Source organism: Ranitomeya imitator, chromosome 7, assembly GCF_032444005.1.
Source record: "Ranitomeya imitator isolate aRanImi1 chromosome 7, aRanImi1.pri, whole genome shotgun sequence".
Lineage (NCBI taxonomy): Eukaryota > Metazoa > Chordata > Amphibia > Anura > Dendrobatidae > Ranitomeya > Ranitomeya imitator.
Genome location: NC_091288.1, coordinates 12369439 through 12388048, shown reverse-complemented (window position 1 = coordinate 12388048; position 18610 = coordinate 12369439). Strand labels below are relative to the sequence as shown.

The window sequence follows — 18610 nt, the reverse complement described above, 5'->3', positions numbered from 1 at the left end:
CGCTGTTTATGGTTCAAAAGTGGCTTTACCTGGGGAATGCGGCACCTGTAGCCCATTTCCTGCACACGCCTGTGCACGGTGTCTCTGGATGTTTCCACACCAGACTCAGTCCACTGCTTCCTCAGGTTCCCCAAGGTCTGGAATCGCTCCTTCTCCACAATCTTCCTCAGGGTCCTCTTCTCGTTGTACAGCGTTTTCTGCCACATTGTTTCCTTCCAACAGACTTACCATTGAGGTGCCTTGATACAGCACTCTGGGAACAGCCTATTTGTTGAGAAATTTCTTTCTGGGTCTTAGCCTCTTGCTTGAGGGTGTCAATGATGGCCTTCTTGACATCTGTCAGGTCGCTAGTCTTACCCATGATGGGGGTTTTGAGTAATGAACCAGGCAGGGAGTTTATAAAAGCCTCAGGTATCTTTTGCATGTGTTTAGAGTTAATTAGTTGATTCAGAAGATTAGGGTAATAGGTCGTTTAGAGAACCTTTTCTTGATATGCTAATTTATTGAGACAGGTTTTTTGGGTTATCAGGAGTTGTATGCCAAAATCATCAGTATTAAAACAATAAAAGACCTGACAAATTTCAGTTGGTGGATAATGAATCTATAATATATGAAAGTTTAATTGTAATCATTACATTATGGTAAATAATGAAATTTAACACTATATGCTAATTTTTTGAGAAGGACCTGTAGAGTTCTAGTCCTCTTCCTCTCTGAAGAGACAATTTGCATATTTTCCAGAGGAGCATTGCGGCTTTAAGTCTCCTCATCTCGACATGCTTAACATATCACTCTCCGCAAGGAGAAACCATACTTCTTGGATAAGAAAAAACTGATAAATTGAATATGGCGTCCTCTAGTGGTGATGGGAGGAAGTGCATGTGAGTAGATTTTAAGGGCAATTCCCTCCTTCTACTCTCTTCCCTTTCCTTCCTTCCCTCCCTCCCTCTTCCATCCCTTCTCTTTCTTTCTTTCTTTCTTTCCTTCCTTCCTTCCTTCCTTCCTTCCTTCCTTCCTCCCTCCCTCCCTCCCTCCCTCCTTCCTTCCTTCTCTTCTTTCCTTCCTTCCCACCTTCCTTGTTCCTTCCCTTTCCGTCCTTCCCTTCTCTTTCCTTCCTTCCTTCTCTTCTCTTTCCTTCCTTCCCACCTTCCTTGCTCCTTCCCTTTCCGTCCTTCCTTCCCTTCTCTTTCCTTCCTCCTTCCCTTTCTGTCCTTCCTTATCTCCTCTTTCCTTCCTTCCTTCCTTCCTTCCTTCCTTCCCTCCCTCCCTCTTCCATCCCTTCTCTTTCCTTCCTTCCTTCCTTCCTTCCTTCCTTCCTTCCTTCCTTCCCTCCCTCTTCCATCCCTTCTCTTTCCTTCCTTCCTTCCTTCCATCCCTTCTTTCCTTCCTTCCTTCCTTCCTTCCGTCCGTCCGTCCGTCCTTCCTTCCTTCCTTCCTTCCTTCCGTCCTTCTCTTCTCTTTCCTTCCTTCCCACCTTCCTTGCTCCTTCCCTTTCCGTCCTTCCTTCCCTTCTCTTTCCTTCCTCACATGTCAGACATCAGAGCTGCAGAGTCCTCCTTCAAGCTGCACCCATATCTAGGCTTAGTTTATTGTAAATTACATATTTTATATTATTATAGTTCCATTCTGTTATCACTGGACCTGACAGTTGGTAGATTATCTAATATTCCGGATTATTGGCTTTTCCTAGAAGTTGTATAAAATTTTAGATTGAATGTATAAAATCTGCTGCAAAGTCGTGTTTTTTTTTATGAATATTATAGTCCGTTTTATTAATTTAATAGAAAATATTGTAATTGTGTGATATGTTATGTATCAATTACAAGTTAATATTTACAGTTTATAACATAACAAGGATCCAGCATCAGCCATATTTACATGATTGCCACCTAGTGGCGCGTGCTCATCACTGCAGCAATGCTTGGCACAAGCTGCCCCCTAAGTCTTATTTTGATAGCGATCACTGTTATATTACTAGATATTGTATCACTAAGGCTGGTTTTACCTTTGCGGTTGCGTCAGCAGCGTTTCTGACACATACATCCGCATGAGTCTTGATTTCCTATCTTTAACATTGTAGATGCAGGTGCAAGAGTTTGCATGCGTTCGCCCGCGTTTGCTTACGCATGCGTATTTTCGCGGTGTGCGCGACTGGCGCACAATGTTAGAATTTTTGTGTTGTCAAATTTCCGCCGCCATACGCATGGGGACGCTTGCAGGAGGAGTGCGTCAAAACAACGCATTATAGTCTGTGGGAACGCAAGGACATGCGTTCGCTTGCATTTGCACAAGGGTCTACAGTATATACAGAAATTCCATGTGACACACCCCCATTGGGCATGGTTGTGTCAAGGAAATTCTTCTTGAAAAAAAATTTTCATAACAAATACATGCGCATAAAGAATGAGAACGTGTGGAAACGTTGCGTTTTTTATCCGTGATGTGTAAGGCTATGTTCACACTAGCGTTGCGCCGCCCTGCGTCGGCGACGCAACGCGCGACGCATGGAAAAACGCGCGCAAACGCGCGCAAAAACGCGCGCGTTTTGCGACGCGTGCGTCGTTTTTGACGAAAATCGGACGCACAGAAAATGCAACTTGTTGCGTTTTCGTGCGTCCGACGCCAGCGTCGGAAACGACGCACGTGGCGAAAAACGCCACCCAAAAAACGCACGCGTCCCCTATGTTAAACATAGGGGCGCGTCGCCGCTGCGTCACCGCTGCGTCGCCGACGCAACAGCGGCGCAACGCTAATGTGAACGTAGCCTAAGTTGATGTGGATAAAACATGCAGCGTTTGCATGCGTTTTACCATGTGTTTGCAGTTGCGTACAAAACGCTGCGGACTCAGCATGAACCTTGCCTAATGCATTAGGAGGTAGAACGGAGTGTTAGGCCACGTGCACACGTTGCGGAATGTTGTGCGGATTTTTCCAGACTGATTTTGGTAAATCCACAGGTAGACCGCACTGCGGATTACGTGCGGAATTACCGCCGATTTACTGCAATTTTTTGCAGATTTTGTGCGGATTCCACTTGCGGATTTCACCTGCGGATTCCTATTGGGGAGCAGGTGTAAACCGCTGCGGAATCCGCACAAAGAAGTGTCATGCTGCGGAATAAACAACGCTACATTTCCGTGCATTTTTTCCCCAGCATGTGCACTACGGAGTTTGTTTTCCATAGGTTTACATGGTACTGTGAACTCAGGGAAAACTGCTGCGGATTCACAGCAAAATCCGCATCGTGTGCACATAGCCTTACTGTTTTTGGCTGATAAATGTATGATTGCTGGGATCTGACCACTGAGGTCTCCACTAATGTTGAAAACGACGTTCCTAAAGCCCCTCCATGTAATGTATATGCATGACCACTCCATTTACTTCTATCTATAAGTCCCATAGAAGTGAGTGGAGTGGTGGTCACACGAGCTCACTCCTGCTCCATTAACCACGGGAAAACGTCTTACAACCTGTAGGCTATGTTCACACATTGCGTTTTTGTAGCGTGGTTTTTTTTTTTTTTTGCTCCGTTTGTTATGCAGATTTTAAGCTGCGTTTTACAGTACCAGTAAAGTCTATACGAGGGTTCAGAAATCTCATGCACACATTGGTTTTATTTTCCTGAATGAATTGGAAAAAGTCTGTGTTTTTTTTAAGCTGCAGCATGTCACTTCTTTCAGCGTTTTTCTGCATATTTGCAGCATTTTTTCACCCATGGGAAACAATGAGTAAGTGCAAAAACACAGGTATCAGTTTTTTGCTGTAAAGACCTTAAGGAAGTTGGATCATTGTTTTGGGGGCCCTGAACTTTATCAGCATGTACAAGACACAACACAAGCGCAGCAAATGTGAAGCAAAAAAACGCAGCAAAAATGCAGCATGTGAACATAGTCGTATACAGCTGAGGATTAGATAGTTGAGTGACACATTTTACCTGCAGTGATACAGTGTTGCAAACTCTCAGGGCAGGAGACAAATATTCTCTTCGAAAGCATCACCAAACCAGGGATTCAAGCTTCAGGAGGCTAATTTGCATATTCCAGGTGCCTTCTGGGAGAAGCGAAGTCTCCCTAAGCTAGAAGATCGTTGGGTACAGCCGGGACCAGCTGCTTCGAAAGCATCACCAAACCAGGGATTCAAGCTTCAGGAGGCTAATTTGCATATTCCAGGTGCCTTCTGGGAGAAGCGAAGTCTCCCTAAGCTAGAAGATCGTTGGGTACAGCCGGGACCAGCTGCTTCGAAAGCATCACCAAACCAGGGATTCAAGCTTCAGGAGGCTAATTTGCATATTCCAGGTGCCTTCTGGGAGAAGCGAAGTCTCCCTAAGCTAGAAGATCGTTGGGTACAGCCGGGACCAGCTGCTTCGAAAGCATCACCAAACCAGGGATTCAAGCTTCAGGAGGCTAATTTGCATATTCCAGGTGCCTTCTGGGAGAAGCGAAGTCTCCCTAAGCTAGAAGATCGTTGGGTACAGCCGGGACCAGCTGCTTCGAAAGCATCACCAAACCAGGGATTCAAGCTTCAGGAGGCTAATTTGCATATTCCAGGTGCCTTCTGGGAGAAGCGAAGTCTCCCTAAGCTAGAAGATCGTTGGGTACAGCCGGGAACAGCTGCTTCGAAAGCATCACCAAACCAGGGATTCAAGCTTCAGGAGGCTAATTTGCATATTCCAGGTGCCTTCTGGGAGAAGCGAAGTCTCCCTAAGCTAGAAGATCGTTGGGTACAGCCGGGAACAGCTGCTTCGAAAGCATCACCAAACCAGGGATTCAAGCTTCAGGAGGCTAATTTGCATATTCCAGGTGCCTTCTGGGAGAAGCGAAGTCTCCCTAAGCTAGAAGATCGTTGGGTACAGCCGGGAACAGCTGCTTCGAAAGCATCACCAAATTTTTGCCTGTAGGACATTATTGCAAGAGAGCTTGGCTGAGTAGATTACACAAGAAGGAAAACACACAGCAACTCAGCAGGATCTAGGAGCAACATGGCAGATGTGACAACCTACATGGTGAGCTGCAGCATGTGCTACATGTTCACAGATCAACCAGAAGAAGAATCCAATTTCACCTGTCAGAAGTGTAGACTAGTGGCCCTTTTAGAAGAAAAGGTGCGGGGTCTGGAAGAAAGAATAGCAACTTTGAAACTCATCAAAGAGAATGAAGACTTTCTAGACAGAACAGAAGCATCTCTACTGGTCACAGAAGGTGCAAAAAGTGTCAGAGAACCTCCAAAAGCAGATGAGTGGAAGCATGTGACCAAAAGAAGCAAGAAGACCATGGAGAAATCACCAACCACACAACTGAAGAACCGATATCAAATCTTTGTAGAGGATGAAGATGGCACACCTAAGAATGAAGCAATACCAGCAAGCAAAAAAGAAAAGGGCACACAGCAACAAGTGACAGCAAAAAGTACAGCCAAGAAGCAACGAAGAGTGGTGGTGGTGGGAGACTCACTACTGAGAGGCACCGAAGCAGCCATCTGCAGACCGGACATAACTGCAAGAGAAGTATGCTGCCTTCCAGGTGCGATGATCAAGGATGTGACCGATAGGATACCAAAGCTCTTCAGCTCCAAGGACGTCCACCCATTTGTTCTGATACATGTTGGCACCAATGACACGGCAAGGAAGGACCTACCGACAATCTGCAAGGACTTTGAAGAGTTGGGGAAGAAAGTAAAGGAACTGGATGCACAGGTAGTTTTTTCTTCTATCCTTCCAGTAGACGGGCATGGCACCAGGAGATGGAACAGGATCCTTGATGCAAACAACTGGCTAAGACGATGGTGCAGACAACAAGGATTTGGATTCCTGGACCACGGTGTGAATTACTGGTATGATGGACTCCTCGCCAGAGACGGACTACACCTCAACAAACCTGGGAAACACACATTCGCCAGAAGACTCGCTACACTCATCAGGAGGGCGTTAAACTAGAAGAAGAGGGGACAGGAAGAAAAGCATTAGACTCGAACAAAGACGACCCAGGAAAACATACTCAGAAGGGAGGTAAGAACATTTCTAAAACAATCCACAGTGAGGAGATTGGAACAAAACAAAATCCTCTAAACTGCATGCTCGCAAACGCCAGAAGCCTGACAAACAAGATGGAAGAACTAGAAGCAGAAATATCTACAGGTAACTTTGACATAGTGGGAATAACCGAGACATGGTTAGATGAAAGCTATGACTGGGCAGTTAACTTACAGGGTTACAGTCTGTTTAGAAAGGATCGTAAAAATCGGAGAGGAGGAGGGGTTTGTCTCTATGTAAAGTCTTGTCTAAAGTCCACTTTAAGGGAGGATATTAGCGAAGGGAATGAGGATGTCGAGTCCATATGGGTCGAAATTCATGGAGGGAAAAATGGTAACAAAATTCTCATTGGGGTCTGTTACAAACCCCCAAATATAACAGAAACCATGGAAAGTCTACTTCTAAAGCAGATAGATGAAGCTGCAACCCATAATGAGGTCCTGGTTATGGGGGACTTTAACTACCCGGATATTAACTGGGAAACAGAAACCTGTGAAACCCATAAAGGCAACAGGTTTCTGCTAATAACCAAGAAAAATTATCTTTCACAATTGGTGCAGAATCCAACCAGAGGAGCAGCACTTTTAGACCTAATACTATCTAATAGACCTGACAGAATAACAAATCTGCAGGTGGTTGGGCATTTAGAAAATAGCGACCACAATATTGTGCAGTTTCACCTGTCTTTCACTAGGGGGACTTGTCAGGGAGTCACAAAAACATTGAACTTTAGGAAGGCAAAGTTTGAACAGCTTAGAGATGCCCTTAATCTGGTAGACTGGGACAATATCCTCAGAAATGAGAATACAGATAATAAATGGGAAATGTTTAAGAACATCCTAAATAGGCAGTGTAAGCGGTTTATACCTTGTGGGAATAAAAGGACTAGAAATAGGAAAAACCCAATTTGGCTAAACAAAGAAGTAAGACAGGCAATTAACAGTAAAAAGAAAGCATTTGCACTACTAAAGCAGGATGGCACCATTGAAGCTCTAAAAAACTATAGGGAGAAAAATACTTTATCTAAAAAACTAATTAAAGCTGCCAAAAAGGAAACAGAGAAGCACATTGCTAAGGAGAGTAAAACTAATCCCAAACTGTTCTTCAACTATATCAATAGTAAAAGAATAAAAACTGAAAATGTAGGCCCCTTAAAAAATAGTGAGGAAAGAATGGTTGTAGATGACGAGGAAAAAGCTAACATATTAAACACCTTCTTCTCCACGGTATTCACGGTGGAAAATGAAATGCTAGGTGAAATCCCAAGAAACAATGAAAACCCTATATTAAGGGTCGCCAATCTAACCCAAGAAGAGGTGCGAAACCGGCTAAATAAGATTAAAATAGATAAATCTCCGGGTCCGGATGGCATACACCCACGAGTACTAAGAGAACTAAGTAATGTAATAGATAAACCATTATTTCTTATTTTTAGGGACTCTATAGCGACAGGGTCTGTTCCGCAGGATTGGCGCATAGCAAATGTGGTGCCAATATTCAAAAAGGGCTCTAAAAGTGAACCTGGAAATTATAGGCCAGTAAGTCTAACCTCTATTGTTGGTAAAATATTTGAAGGGTTTCTGAGGGATGTTATTCTGGATTATCTCAATGAGAATAACTGTTTAACTCCATATCAGCATGGGTTTATGAGAAATCGCTCCTGTCAAACCAATCTAATCAGTTTTTATGAAGAGGTAAGCTATAGGCTGGACCACGGTGAGTCATTGGACGTGGTATATCTCGATTTTTCCAAAGCGTTTGATACCGTGCCGCACAAGAGGTTGGTACACAAAATGAGAATGCTTGGTCTGGGGGAAAATGTGTGTAAATGGGTTAGTAACTGGCTTAGTGATAGAAAGCAGAGGGTGGTTATAAATGGTATAGTCTCTAACTGGGTCGCTGTGACCAGTGGGGTACCGCAGGGGTCAGTATTGGGACCTGTTCTCTTCAACATATTCATTAATGATCTGGTAGAAGGTTTACACAGTAAAATATCGATATTTGCAGATGATACAAAACTATGTAAAGCAGTTAATACAAGAGAAGATAGTATTCTGCTACAGATGGATCTGGATAAGTTGGAAACTTGGGCTGAAAGGTGGCAGATGAGGTTTAACAATGATAAATGTAAGGTTATACACATGGGAAGAAGGAATCAATATCACCATTACACACTGAACGGGAAACCACTGGGTAAATCTGACAGGGAGAAGGACTTGGGGATCCTAGTTAATGATAAACTTACCTGGAGCAGCCAGTGCCAGGCAGCAGCTGCCAAGGCAAACAGGATCATGGGGTGCATTAAAAGAGGTCTGGATACACATGATGAGAGCATTATACTGCCTCTGTACAAATCCCTAGTTAGACCGCACATGGAGTACTGTGTCCAGTTTTGGGCCCCGGTGCTCAGGAAGGATATAATGGAACTAGAGAGAGTACAAAGGAGGGCAACAAAATTAATAAAGGGGATGGGAGAACTACAATACCCAGATAGATTAGCGAAATTAGGATTATTTAGTCTAGAAAAAAGACAACTGAGGGGCGATCTAATAACCATGTATAAGTATATAAGGGGACAATACAAATATCTCGCTGAGGATCTGTTTATACCAAGGAAGGTGACGGGCACAAGGGGGCATTCTTTGCGTCTGGAGGAGAGAAGGTTTTTCCACCAACATAGAAGAGGATTCTTTACTGTTAGGGCAGTGAGAATCTGGAATTGCTTGCCTGAGGAGGTGGTGATGGGGAACTCAGTCGAGGGGTTCAAGAGAGGCCTGGATGTCTTCCTGGAGCAGAACAATATTGTATCATACAATTAGGTTCTGTAGAAGGACGTAGATCTGGGGATTTATTATGATGGAATATAGGCTGAACTGGATGGACAAATGTCTTTTTTCGGCCTTACTAACTATGTTACTATGTTACTATATGTTACTATGTGCTGTGGATCATATAGTATTGGATACAATTGTTCCAGAGCCCAGGTGTGACAAGTATTATATTAGGGCCAGTTTACAGCCTCTAAATAGGAAGACAGATGTGTCCATTCACTGAAAGCTATCAGAGATATTGAAAATTAGAAACTAAAAAAACATAACTGTAGCTATAAAGTTTTGCGTGTGTATTGTAACTGGTAATCACAAAAAGCGCAGCATTGTGGCGCGGCAACAGAGCGGGCGATAGGAGAAAGACGATCTGCGCTGTGCAGCCGGCGTGACATCACTGTCTTCTGTGAGATTGCATAGATAATTGGCAGTCCTGTGCCGGATCTGCAGCCCTGTGCCAGCCACAGAGCCAGACCTGAATCAAATTACACTGTTTTTCTATTATCATGCATGCAGTATGAGGGCCCCAGGGAATCGGACCTCCGCCTGCACCAAAAATCAATCTCCCTGCATGGATCGGTTTACCGGCAGAGCCCCAACAAACACTTCCCAAGTTTATGTCTGTGAGAAGGATTCACTATTACCTTCTAAACTTTCAAGTAAAAAGTGAAGCGGCTTATTAGTGATGAGAACGGGGCTGCCACTAGAAATTTCGGGGCCCCATACTGGCAAAATTTCCGGGGCCCCCTTGAGACTCCGCCCAGGCTCCACCCCAGCCCCACCTCCATGCTGCACCCCTCGAGCTGTCCACAGTCCCACCACTCTCTCTTGGAAGAACTCCACTTCTCACCTATCGCACATTGACAGTTCCCATCACCAGATCACACATATAACCAACAGCTTTTGTTTTGGCCAAAAGATTTTTTAAGCCGCAACCATAACACGGTTGACACTTTTGGCCGGGCCCTACTCTGCTGTAACCTATTAAATATTTGTTAAAATATGCAATACAATTTAGGAATATTTTTTTATTTATTTCTCAATTTTTAAAATGACCAATAATATCACATACAAGGAACAAATACCGTTACACCATGTCAAGACCACATATTACCGCCACAGTGATCAAATAACATCACATACAAGGAACAAATACCACAACACCATGACCAGACACCATATTATTACCACATAGTGACCAAATAGCACATACAAGGGACAAATACCATCGCACCATGACCAGACCACATATTACCACCACAAAGTGACTGAATACTACAATACTGATCAGTAATAATAAAAAAAAAAACAACACAGTACCATTACCATAAGTGCCAATATACACAGGAGATCTGTACTTAGTATGCAGTGTCTGTGTAGAGGTAATACAGTGATCACTGGTGGTATTATACACAGGAGCTCTGTATATAATGTATAGGTAATACAGTGATCACTGGTGACATTATACACAGGACCTCTGTATATAGTATACAGTGTATAGTGTCAGTGTATAGGTAGCACACTGACTTACCAGTGATGTCTCTAGGTGAAGTCCTTCATCTTTCATCCAGCACAGACCGCCATCACTTCTTCCAGCCAGGGCTCGTCTCTGCAGGAAAGAACACAGTTATCTCGAGCTCCGCTTGCAGAACACATTACTTAATTTTTCCCAACTTCTACATTTCACCACATGAAGAAAAAGATGCGATATAGTGTCACTCTGCACAGTAACAGGACCGCCCCCCCATTTAAAACAGTATACTCATTCTACCCCCCTTTCTCTTCTTTATCTTAATCTTTTTGTTTGTCTTTCTCCCCTCCTTTAGTTTGAATAAACATTGTGATTATTGAAGAATCATATTGAGATTTATATTGGTTATTAATCACTCCAGTTATTCTATATGGTTAATATCTTATAATACCAATCAGTAGTATTATTCATCAGAATGTTAAAGTGCAAGATGCATGGTGTTGCTGTAATGCATTTCTTGATTAACGTGTAATTCTACCTGGTATTCTGTTGATCTACGTGATTGTATCGTTCACTTTTATTCTTTGCTTCACTTAATAAACATGATTTATACAAAACAGTATAAAATAAATACATCACTGCAGTAATAATATCCCTTAATTAGCCCATATGGTAATAATATCCCCCATCCTGGCCCCAGCGTGTCCAGCATCTCTGCCCCAGCGTGTCCAGCATCTCTGCCCCAGCGTGTCCAGCATCTATGCCCCAGTGATGTCCAGCATTTCTGCCCCAGTGTGTCCAGCATCTCTGCCCCAGCGTGTCCAGCATCTCTGCCCCAGCGTGTCCAGCATCTCTGCCCCAGTGTGTCCAGCATCTCTGTCCCAGCATGTCCAGCATCTATGCCCCAGTGATGTCCAGCATCTCTGCCCCAGCGTGTCCAGCATCTCTGCCCCAGCGTGTCCAGCATCTCTGCCACAATGATGTCCAGCATTTCTGCCCCAGTGTGTCCAGCATCTCTGCCCCAGTGTGTCCAGCATCTCTGCCCCAGCATGTCCAGCATCTCTGCCCCAGCGTGTCCAGCATCTCTGCCCCAGCGTGTCCAGCATCTCTGCCCCAGCGTGTCCAGCATCTCTGCCCCAGGGTGTCCAGCATCTCTGCCCCAGCATGTCCAGCATCTCTGCCCCAGCGTGTCCAGCATCTCTGCCCCAGCGATGTCCAGCATTTCTGCCCCAGGGTGTCCAGCATCTCTGCCCCAGCATGTCCAGCATCTCTGCCCCAGCGTGTCCAGCATCTCTGCCCCAGCGATGTCCAGCATTTCTGCCCCAGGGTGTCCAGCATTTCTGCCCCAGGGTGTCCAGCATCTCTGCCCCAGCGTGTCCAGCATCTCTGCCCCAGCGTGTCCAGTATCTCTGCCCCAGCGTGCTGCCCATGCGTATCCAGCATCTCTGCCCCTGCGTGTCCAACATCTCTGCCCCAGCGTGTCCAGCATCTCTGCCCCAGCGTGTCCAGCATCTCTGCCCCAGCGTGTCCAGCATCTCTGCCCCAGCGTGTCCAGCATCTCTGCCCCAGCGTGTCCAGCATCTCTGCCCCAGCGTGTCCAGCATCTCTGCCCCAGCGTGTCCAGCATCTCTGCCCCAGCTTGTCCAGCATCTCTGCCCCAGCGATGTCCAGCATTTCTGCCCCAGGGTGTCCAGCATCTCTGCCCATGCGTGTCCAGCATCTCTGCCCATGCGTATCCAGCATCTCTGCCCCAGCGTGTCCAGCATCTCTGCCCCAGCGTGTCCAGCATCTCTGCCCAGCGTGTCCAGCATCTCTGCCCCCAGCGTGTCCAGCATCTCTGCTCCCAGCGTGTCCAGCATCTCTGCCCCCAGCGTGTCCAGCATCTCTGCCCCCAGCGTGTCCAGCATTCTGCCCTGGGGCCCCCTGGATTGCCGCTCTCAAAAAAACCCAAAAAACACAAGTTGTTACCTGGCCGCGCTCCTTTGGCGGGGGGGCGAAGCTCACTCCCTCCACGCAGGTGAAGCGCACTCGCCGGCGGCTGACAATGACGTCAGACACCGGCGAAGTGCGTACTGTGGCTAAAGTCAGCTGCCAGCCTCCGATTGGCTGGCGGCTGTTAACTCTTGACATGCGGGCCGCTATTCTCACCTTCCGTCGTCTGACGATGCGCTCGCGCCTGCCGCCAGCTTCCGTTCCCAGAGATGCATTGCGAAATTACCCAGAAGACTTAGCGGTCTCGCGAGACCGCTAAGTGATCTGGGTAATTTCGCAATGCATCCTGGGAACGAAAGATGGCAGCAGCCGCGCGCGCATCGACAGAGGTTCGCTGGATCCCGCCGGCGGGTGAGTATATAACTATTTTTATTTTAATTATTTTTTTAAACAGGGATATGGTGCCCACACTGCTAAATACTACGTGGGCTGCATTAGATACCGCGTGGCTGCTATATACTACCTGGCCAGTGTTAGATACTATGTGGGCTGTGTTCTATACTGCGTGGGCTGCGTTATATACTACATGGCTGCTATATACTACGTGGGCAATGTTATATACTACGCGGCTGTATTCTATACTGCGTGCTATATACTACGTGGCCACTGTTAGATACTATGTGGGCTGTGCTATATATTACTTGGCCAGTGTTACATACTATGTGGGCTGTGTTATATACTGCGTGGCTGCTATATACTGTGTGGGCTGTGTTATTTACTGGGCGGCCTATATTTGGCTGCTATATACTACGTGGGCTGTGTTATTTACTGCTTGGCCTGTGATAACGCATCGGGTATTCTACAATATGTATGTATGTATATAGCAGCCACATGGTATATACCACAGGCCACATAGTACTCCTATCTACTACATGGCCTGTGCTAAATACTATGTGGCTGCTATATAAATACATATTCTAGAATACCCGATGCGTTAGAATCGGGCCACCATCTAGTGTATATATATATATATATATATATATATATATATATATATATATATATATATCTACAGGTGGTTGTCACAGAGTTAGAATATCATCAAAAAGTGAATTTATTTATTTTCTTCAATACAAAAAGTGAATCTCATATTTTATGTAGAATCATTACACACAGAGTGATCTATTTCACGTGTTTATTTCTGTTAATGTTGATGATTATGGCTTACAGCCAATGGAAACCCAAAAGTCATTATCTCAGTAAATTAGAATAATTAACAAAAAACACCTGCAAAGTCTTCCTAAGTGTTTATAAAGGTCCCTTAGTCTGTTTCAGTAGCTCCACAATCATGGGGAAGACTCTGACCTGACAGATGTCCAGAAGGCGTCACTGACACACTCCACAAGGAGGGGAAGCCACAAAAGCTCATTGGTAAAGAAGCCGGCTGTTCAGTGTGCTGTATCCAAGGATATTAATGGAGAGTGGAGTGGAAGGAAAAAGTGTGGTAGAAAAAGGTGCACAAGCAACCGGGATAACCGCAGCCTGGGAAGGATTGTTAAGAAAAGGCCATTCAGTAATGTGGGGAGATTCACAAGGAGCAGACTGCTGCTGGAGTCATTGCTTCACCACACACAGACGTCTCCAGGACATGGGCTACAAGTGTCACATTCCTTGTGTCAGCCACTCATGACCAATAGACAACGCCAGAAGTGTCTTACCTGGGCCAAGGAGAAAAGAACCGGACTGTTGTCAGTGGTCCAAGGTCCCGGAGTCTGGAGGAAGAGTGGAGGCCACAATCCAAGCTGCTGGAGGTCTGGGGTGAAGTCTCCACAATCAGTGATGGTTTGGGAGCCATGTCATCTGCTGGTGTAGGTCCACTGTGTTTTATCAAGACCAAAGTCAGCGCAGCCGTCTACCAGGATATTTTAGAGCACTTCATACTTCCCTCTGCTGACAAGCTTTTTGGAGATGGAAACGTAATTCTCCAGCAGGACTTGGCACCTGTCCACACTGCCAAAAGTACCAATACCTGGTGTAAAAACAACAGTATCACTGGGCTTGATTGGCAGCAAACTCACCTGACCTTAACCCCATAGAGAATCTATGTGTATTGTCAAGAGGAAGATGAGACACCAGACCGAACAATGCAGACGAGCTGAAGGCTGCTATCAAAGCAACCTGGGCTTCCATAACCCCTCAGCAGTGCCACAGGCTGATCACCTCCATGCCACGCCGCATTGATGCAGTAATTGATGCAAAAGGAGCCCGACCAAGTATTGAGGGCATTTACTGAACAGACATTTCAGTAGGACGACATTTCAAGCTGGTGTTATAAAGTATTCTAATTTACTGAGATAATTACTTTTGGGTTCTCATTGGCTGTAAGTCATAATCATCAACATTAACAGAAATAAACACGTGAAATAGATCACTCTGTGTGTAATGACTCTATAGAATATAGGAGATTCACTATTTGTATTGAAGAACTGAAATAAATTCACTTTGGACCGTCTGGAGATAATTGGGGGATATGTTCTGCTCATGTTGGTGCTCACAGATTGCGATCTTGCAGCTTCTAATCGATGTAACAAAAACCATTGTACAGAACACAATGATGTGATATTGACGTGTTGTTCTTATTTTGCAGATTGCGTCCCCCTGCACTCCCCGCGTCAACTACGAGCTGGTGAGTGTCGTCTCCTGCTAATATTTACTACTAATAATAATATTTTATTTGAAAAAAAAAGACCGCATCACACATAGGATTAGATATACGGCTCAGCAGATGGTATCACACAGGGTAGGATTAGATACATTGGCAGCTTCTTTGAGGGTCTGCATGTGATTGGCTGCCCTGGGAAGCCCCTCTCCCTTGCACTGGGGGTCCTTATTGTCCAGTTCTCCTGGGATTCCGGCTCCTGCTCTGGTTTTTGCACTTTCCCAACTTATCATGCAAAAGAAAACATTTGTGATGGCCTCTGATTCCGGAGTCTCTGCCTGGACCTGATAAATCATTACATTAGGAGAGGAGGTTCCTATTTCATGGCTCATAAACAATCACATCTGGGGGCGGCTCTGTCTGTCTGGCTATTTGGCTATTTTAAGGCCTTCCAAGCCCCTCTCCATGTGAATGCAGTGACCCCCAGATCAGCTGGAGGCGAGAGGGGCTATGAATAGTAAACTGAACGTCTGGGGGTGTATGGCAGTGTATGGGGCTGTAAAAGAATATTATTTTTGTAAGCTGCAGGACAATATCACAGAAAAGCAAATTTCTAGCATACCGGTAATTGAATTTCAAGGTTTGTATTGAATAATCATCATAATATGGGAATCGCTCAAAAAGCAATTACCTGATATGTACCCAATATCAGAATAGCCCCCACACCCTTCCTCCTCCCTCAATTCCTGATTTTCTCCTTCACAATTATTAGATTTTTTGCAGTCCTCGGCATGACGCTGAATGAAGACAACAACGCTCTGAAATATGGCATATTGTCATTAATATCCATATAAGAATGATTTGTGAAATACATTGCAGTTTTCATATCGGACACTAGGTGTCAGCACAATAGGTTTGATTCAGAAAAAAACATCTCATTTTACAGCTTGCTGTAAAGTAAAATCTTCAGTGACTGTTTAAGCGATTAGCTGTTTTTAACTATTTCTTGAAAAATGAATTCTGAAATATTGCAGTTTCATATTGACCACTAGATGTCAGTATTTCAACCTAGTTAAAAAAAAAACCTATTTCACTTTACTGCATGCTGCAAAGTATTACCTGGTTTAAAAAGAAGACAGTTATTGTAAGTATTGTAAAAAAAACTTATTCTGAACTATTACAGTTTTTATATTGACCTGAAAAATAAAAATAAATAAGTATTTGAAAAGTCATATGTACCCCTGTACATTTTGCAGTACTTGTCCATCTCCAGTATCGCTTAGGCTTGACTTTCCTTTTTGATTTAAGGAGTAAAAGGAAACTGTGATGTTTCTTGAAGTTTTACGATCTTTTACGCTTTTGTGTCACTCTGGCACTTTTCCGTGAAACGGTCTCCAACCACAACATCTCCCATCTTCCCTCCTCCTTCACTTTCTCTTCCCCCAGGGTTTCAATAATTGTTTCCAAATCACTCCTCAGTCCGGCTTTTATCTCCGAGTCCAGCCAGTGGAGCTCTCTGACCGCACCAGCAGGCGTTCTCGATAGGAACCCCAGCGGCCGTATTTAATAAGGCAGCCCGCCAAAGAAATGGGTTATTTTAATATCTTTGTGGTTACCTACAAAAAATAAATGGAAGAATTGGATGTAAGAGGCTAAAAAAGGGAACGAGGCACATGAGAAGACCCCCTCCCAGAAGATCAAAAACTCGAGCAAGTCCCCGGGGTCCGGAGTGTTTATCCCAATGCCACGAGTTTGGGTTTCTTGTATACTTGAAGGTTTTCAGATAAGATCTGTGGAGTTTACTAATATGGAAAAATACCGTCTTGGTTGACAGGACGGAGATTAGTTCTAAAGTGCAGTAGCCTCATGTAAAAAAAAAATAACCCAAAATCCGAGACAATGCGCTCATTTGTCTGTGTCTGAATCGGTTTCCTTCTGCCTCATGCTGTGAACAGGCCAAGATCTTTCCTAGGCGGCCTTCATGGAGATTAACGCGACTCTACAGAGGCTTTCAATTAAGTCTCTGCACCTTTGTCAATATAATTATTTTGTAGTATTTTTACGAATTAATAATAAATCATCTCCTCTTGTGAATTTAGGATTTTTGGTCCTCTGCAAAGTTAAAATTCTCTTTGGAAGAGTTATAACTGGAATTATCCATTGAATTCTGTTCCCTGTGCTTTATCCTGGTCTAAACTATCACTTCTTGGCCTGACCCTGGATATCACTTCTTGCTCAGGTCTTGATTATCACTATATGACCTTGCCTTGACTCATTGGCCTGGTCTTGACTATGTTTTCTTGGCCTGGTCTATACTATTACTTATTTTTATAGCCTACACTATTACGCTTTGACCAGGTCTTGACTATTCTTGGCCTGGCTTTGTCTACCACATCTTAGCCTAGTCCTGGTTATACCTTCTTGACCCAGTGTTGACTGATTTTTTTTTGACAGGTGTTCGCAATTGTTCCTTGTCTTGAGCTTGACTATCACTTCCTGTTTAGATCTTAACTTTCACTATTTGGTCTTGTCTTGAATCCTTGACCTGGTCTTGACTATCTCATCTTCAGTTGGACTTGAACATTAGACATTAACTATGACTGCTTGGACTGGTATTGACTATCTCATCTTCAGTTGGACTTGACCATTAGTCATTGACTATGACTACTTGCATTGGTCTTGACTATCTCATCTTCAGTTGGACTTGAACATTAGTCATTGACTATGACTGCTTGGGCTTGTCTTGACTATCTCATCTTCAGTTGGACTTGACCATTAGTCATTGACTATGACTACTTGGACTGGACATGACTATTATTTCTTGTTGTATTCTTGGCTATAACTCCATGTTAAGGCCTTGACTCCTCAGTCAGATATTGACTATTAGTCCTAGATCTCCTGTTGATCAGTCCTCTGCCTTTTATTGACTACCACTTCATTACCTAATGTTGACTATCACTCAATAGCCTTTTCTTGGCCATACCTCCTTGACCTAACCTATTCTTGATTATGACTTCTTGCCTTGGTCTTGACTATTACTACTTTGCTTATTCTTGAGTTTTATTTCTTAGATTGCTATTCACTAACTGTTCAGGTCTTGAATATCAAAGCTAGTTTAGTCTAGACTATCAATCATGGGCCTGGTCTTTACTGTCACCACTTGGCCTAGTTTTCTCTATCTCTCCTTTCTTGTCCCATGCTTTACTATCGCAACTTGGCCCAGTTTGGTCTGTCCAGCTTATCCCAGACTCTTGTCCCAGACTTGAACCTCATTTTTCAGACAGGTCTTGAGTTTCGCTCTGGGGAACACCTCTAGTGTCACTGCTTTTCTCAGCTTTCAGCATCACTTAGCAGCCTGACCTGGAGGATCACATCCCAGCACATCTTCGAGTATCCCTCCTTGACAATGCATTGGGTACCAATCACTCTTTGGCTGAGCTCAAAGTATCTTTATTTAACTTAACCCTGATTGTCTCTTCGTTATCACTACCAAAATGACTGTTCTTCAGGGTCACACTTTAGCACAGCTTTGAATATAACTCCTTGCCTTACCCTTAGGTTCACCTTTCATCCTGACCTCGAACATCACCACTTCTTGGCCTATCCATAGGTTTCTTTCCTTGGGTGTCACTTTTTGACGTGGTTTTGAGTATCATTTTTGGATCCAATCTTGGATAACACTTCTTGGCTTAGAC

The 18610-nt window shown here is 44.3% G+C and overlaps 1 protein-coding gene across 8 annotated transcripts in view; it reads left to right on the top strand.

Moving 5' to 3' along the window:
* Nucleotides 1–18610, top strand: part of TNS1 (tensin 1) — a 441100-nt gene that overhangs the window by 277362 nt on the left and 145128 nt on the right. For all 8 annotated transcript variants that reach the window (XM_069732691.1, XM_069732690.1, XM_069732693.1 and 5 more), the window contains one exon: nt 14904–14942. In XM_069732691.1, the coding sequence (XP_069588792.1) occupies nt 14904–14942 (39 nt within the window). The remainder of the gene's footprint in view (nt 1–14903; nt 14943–18610) is intronic.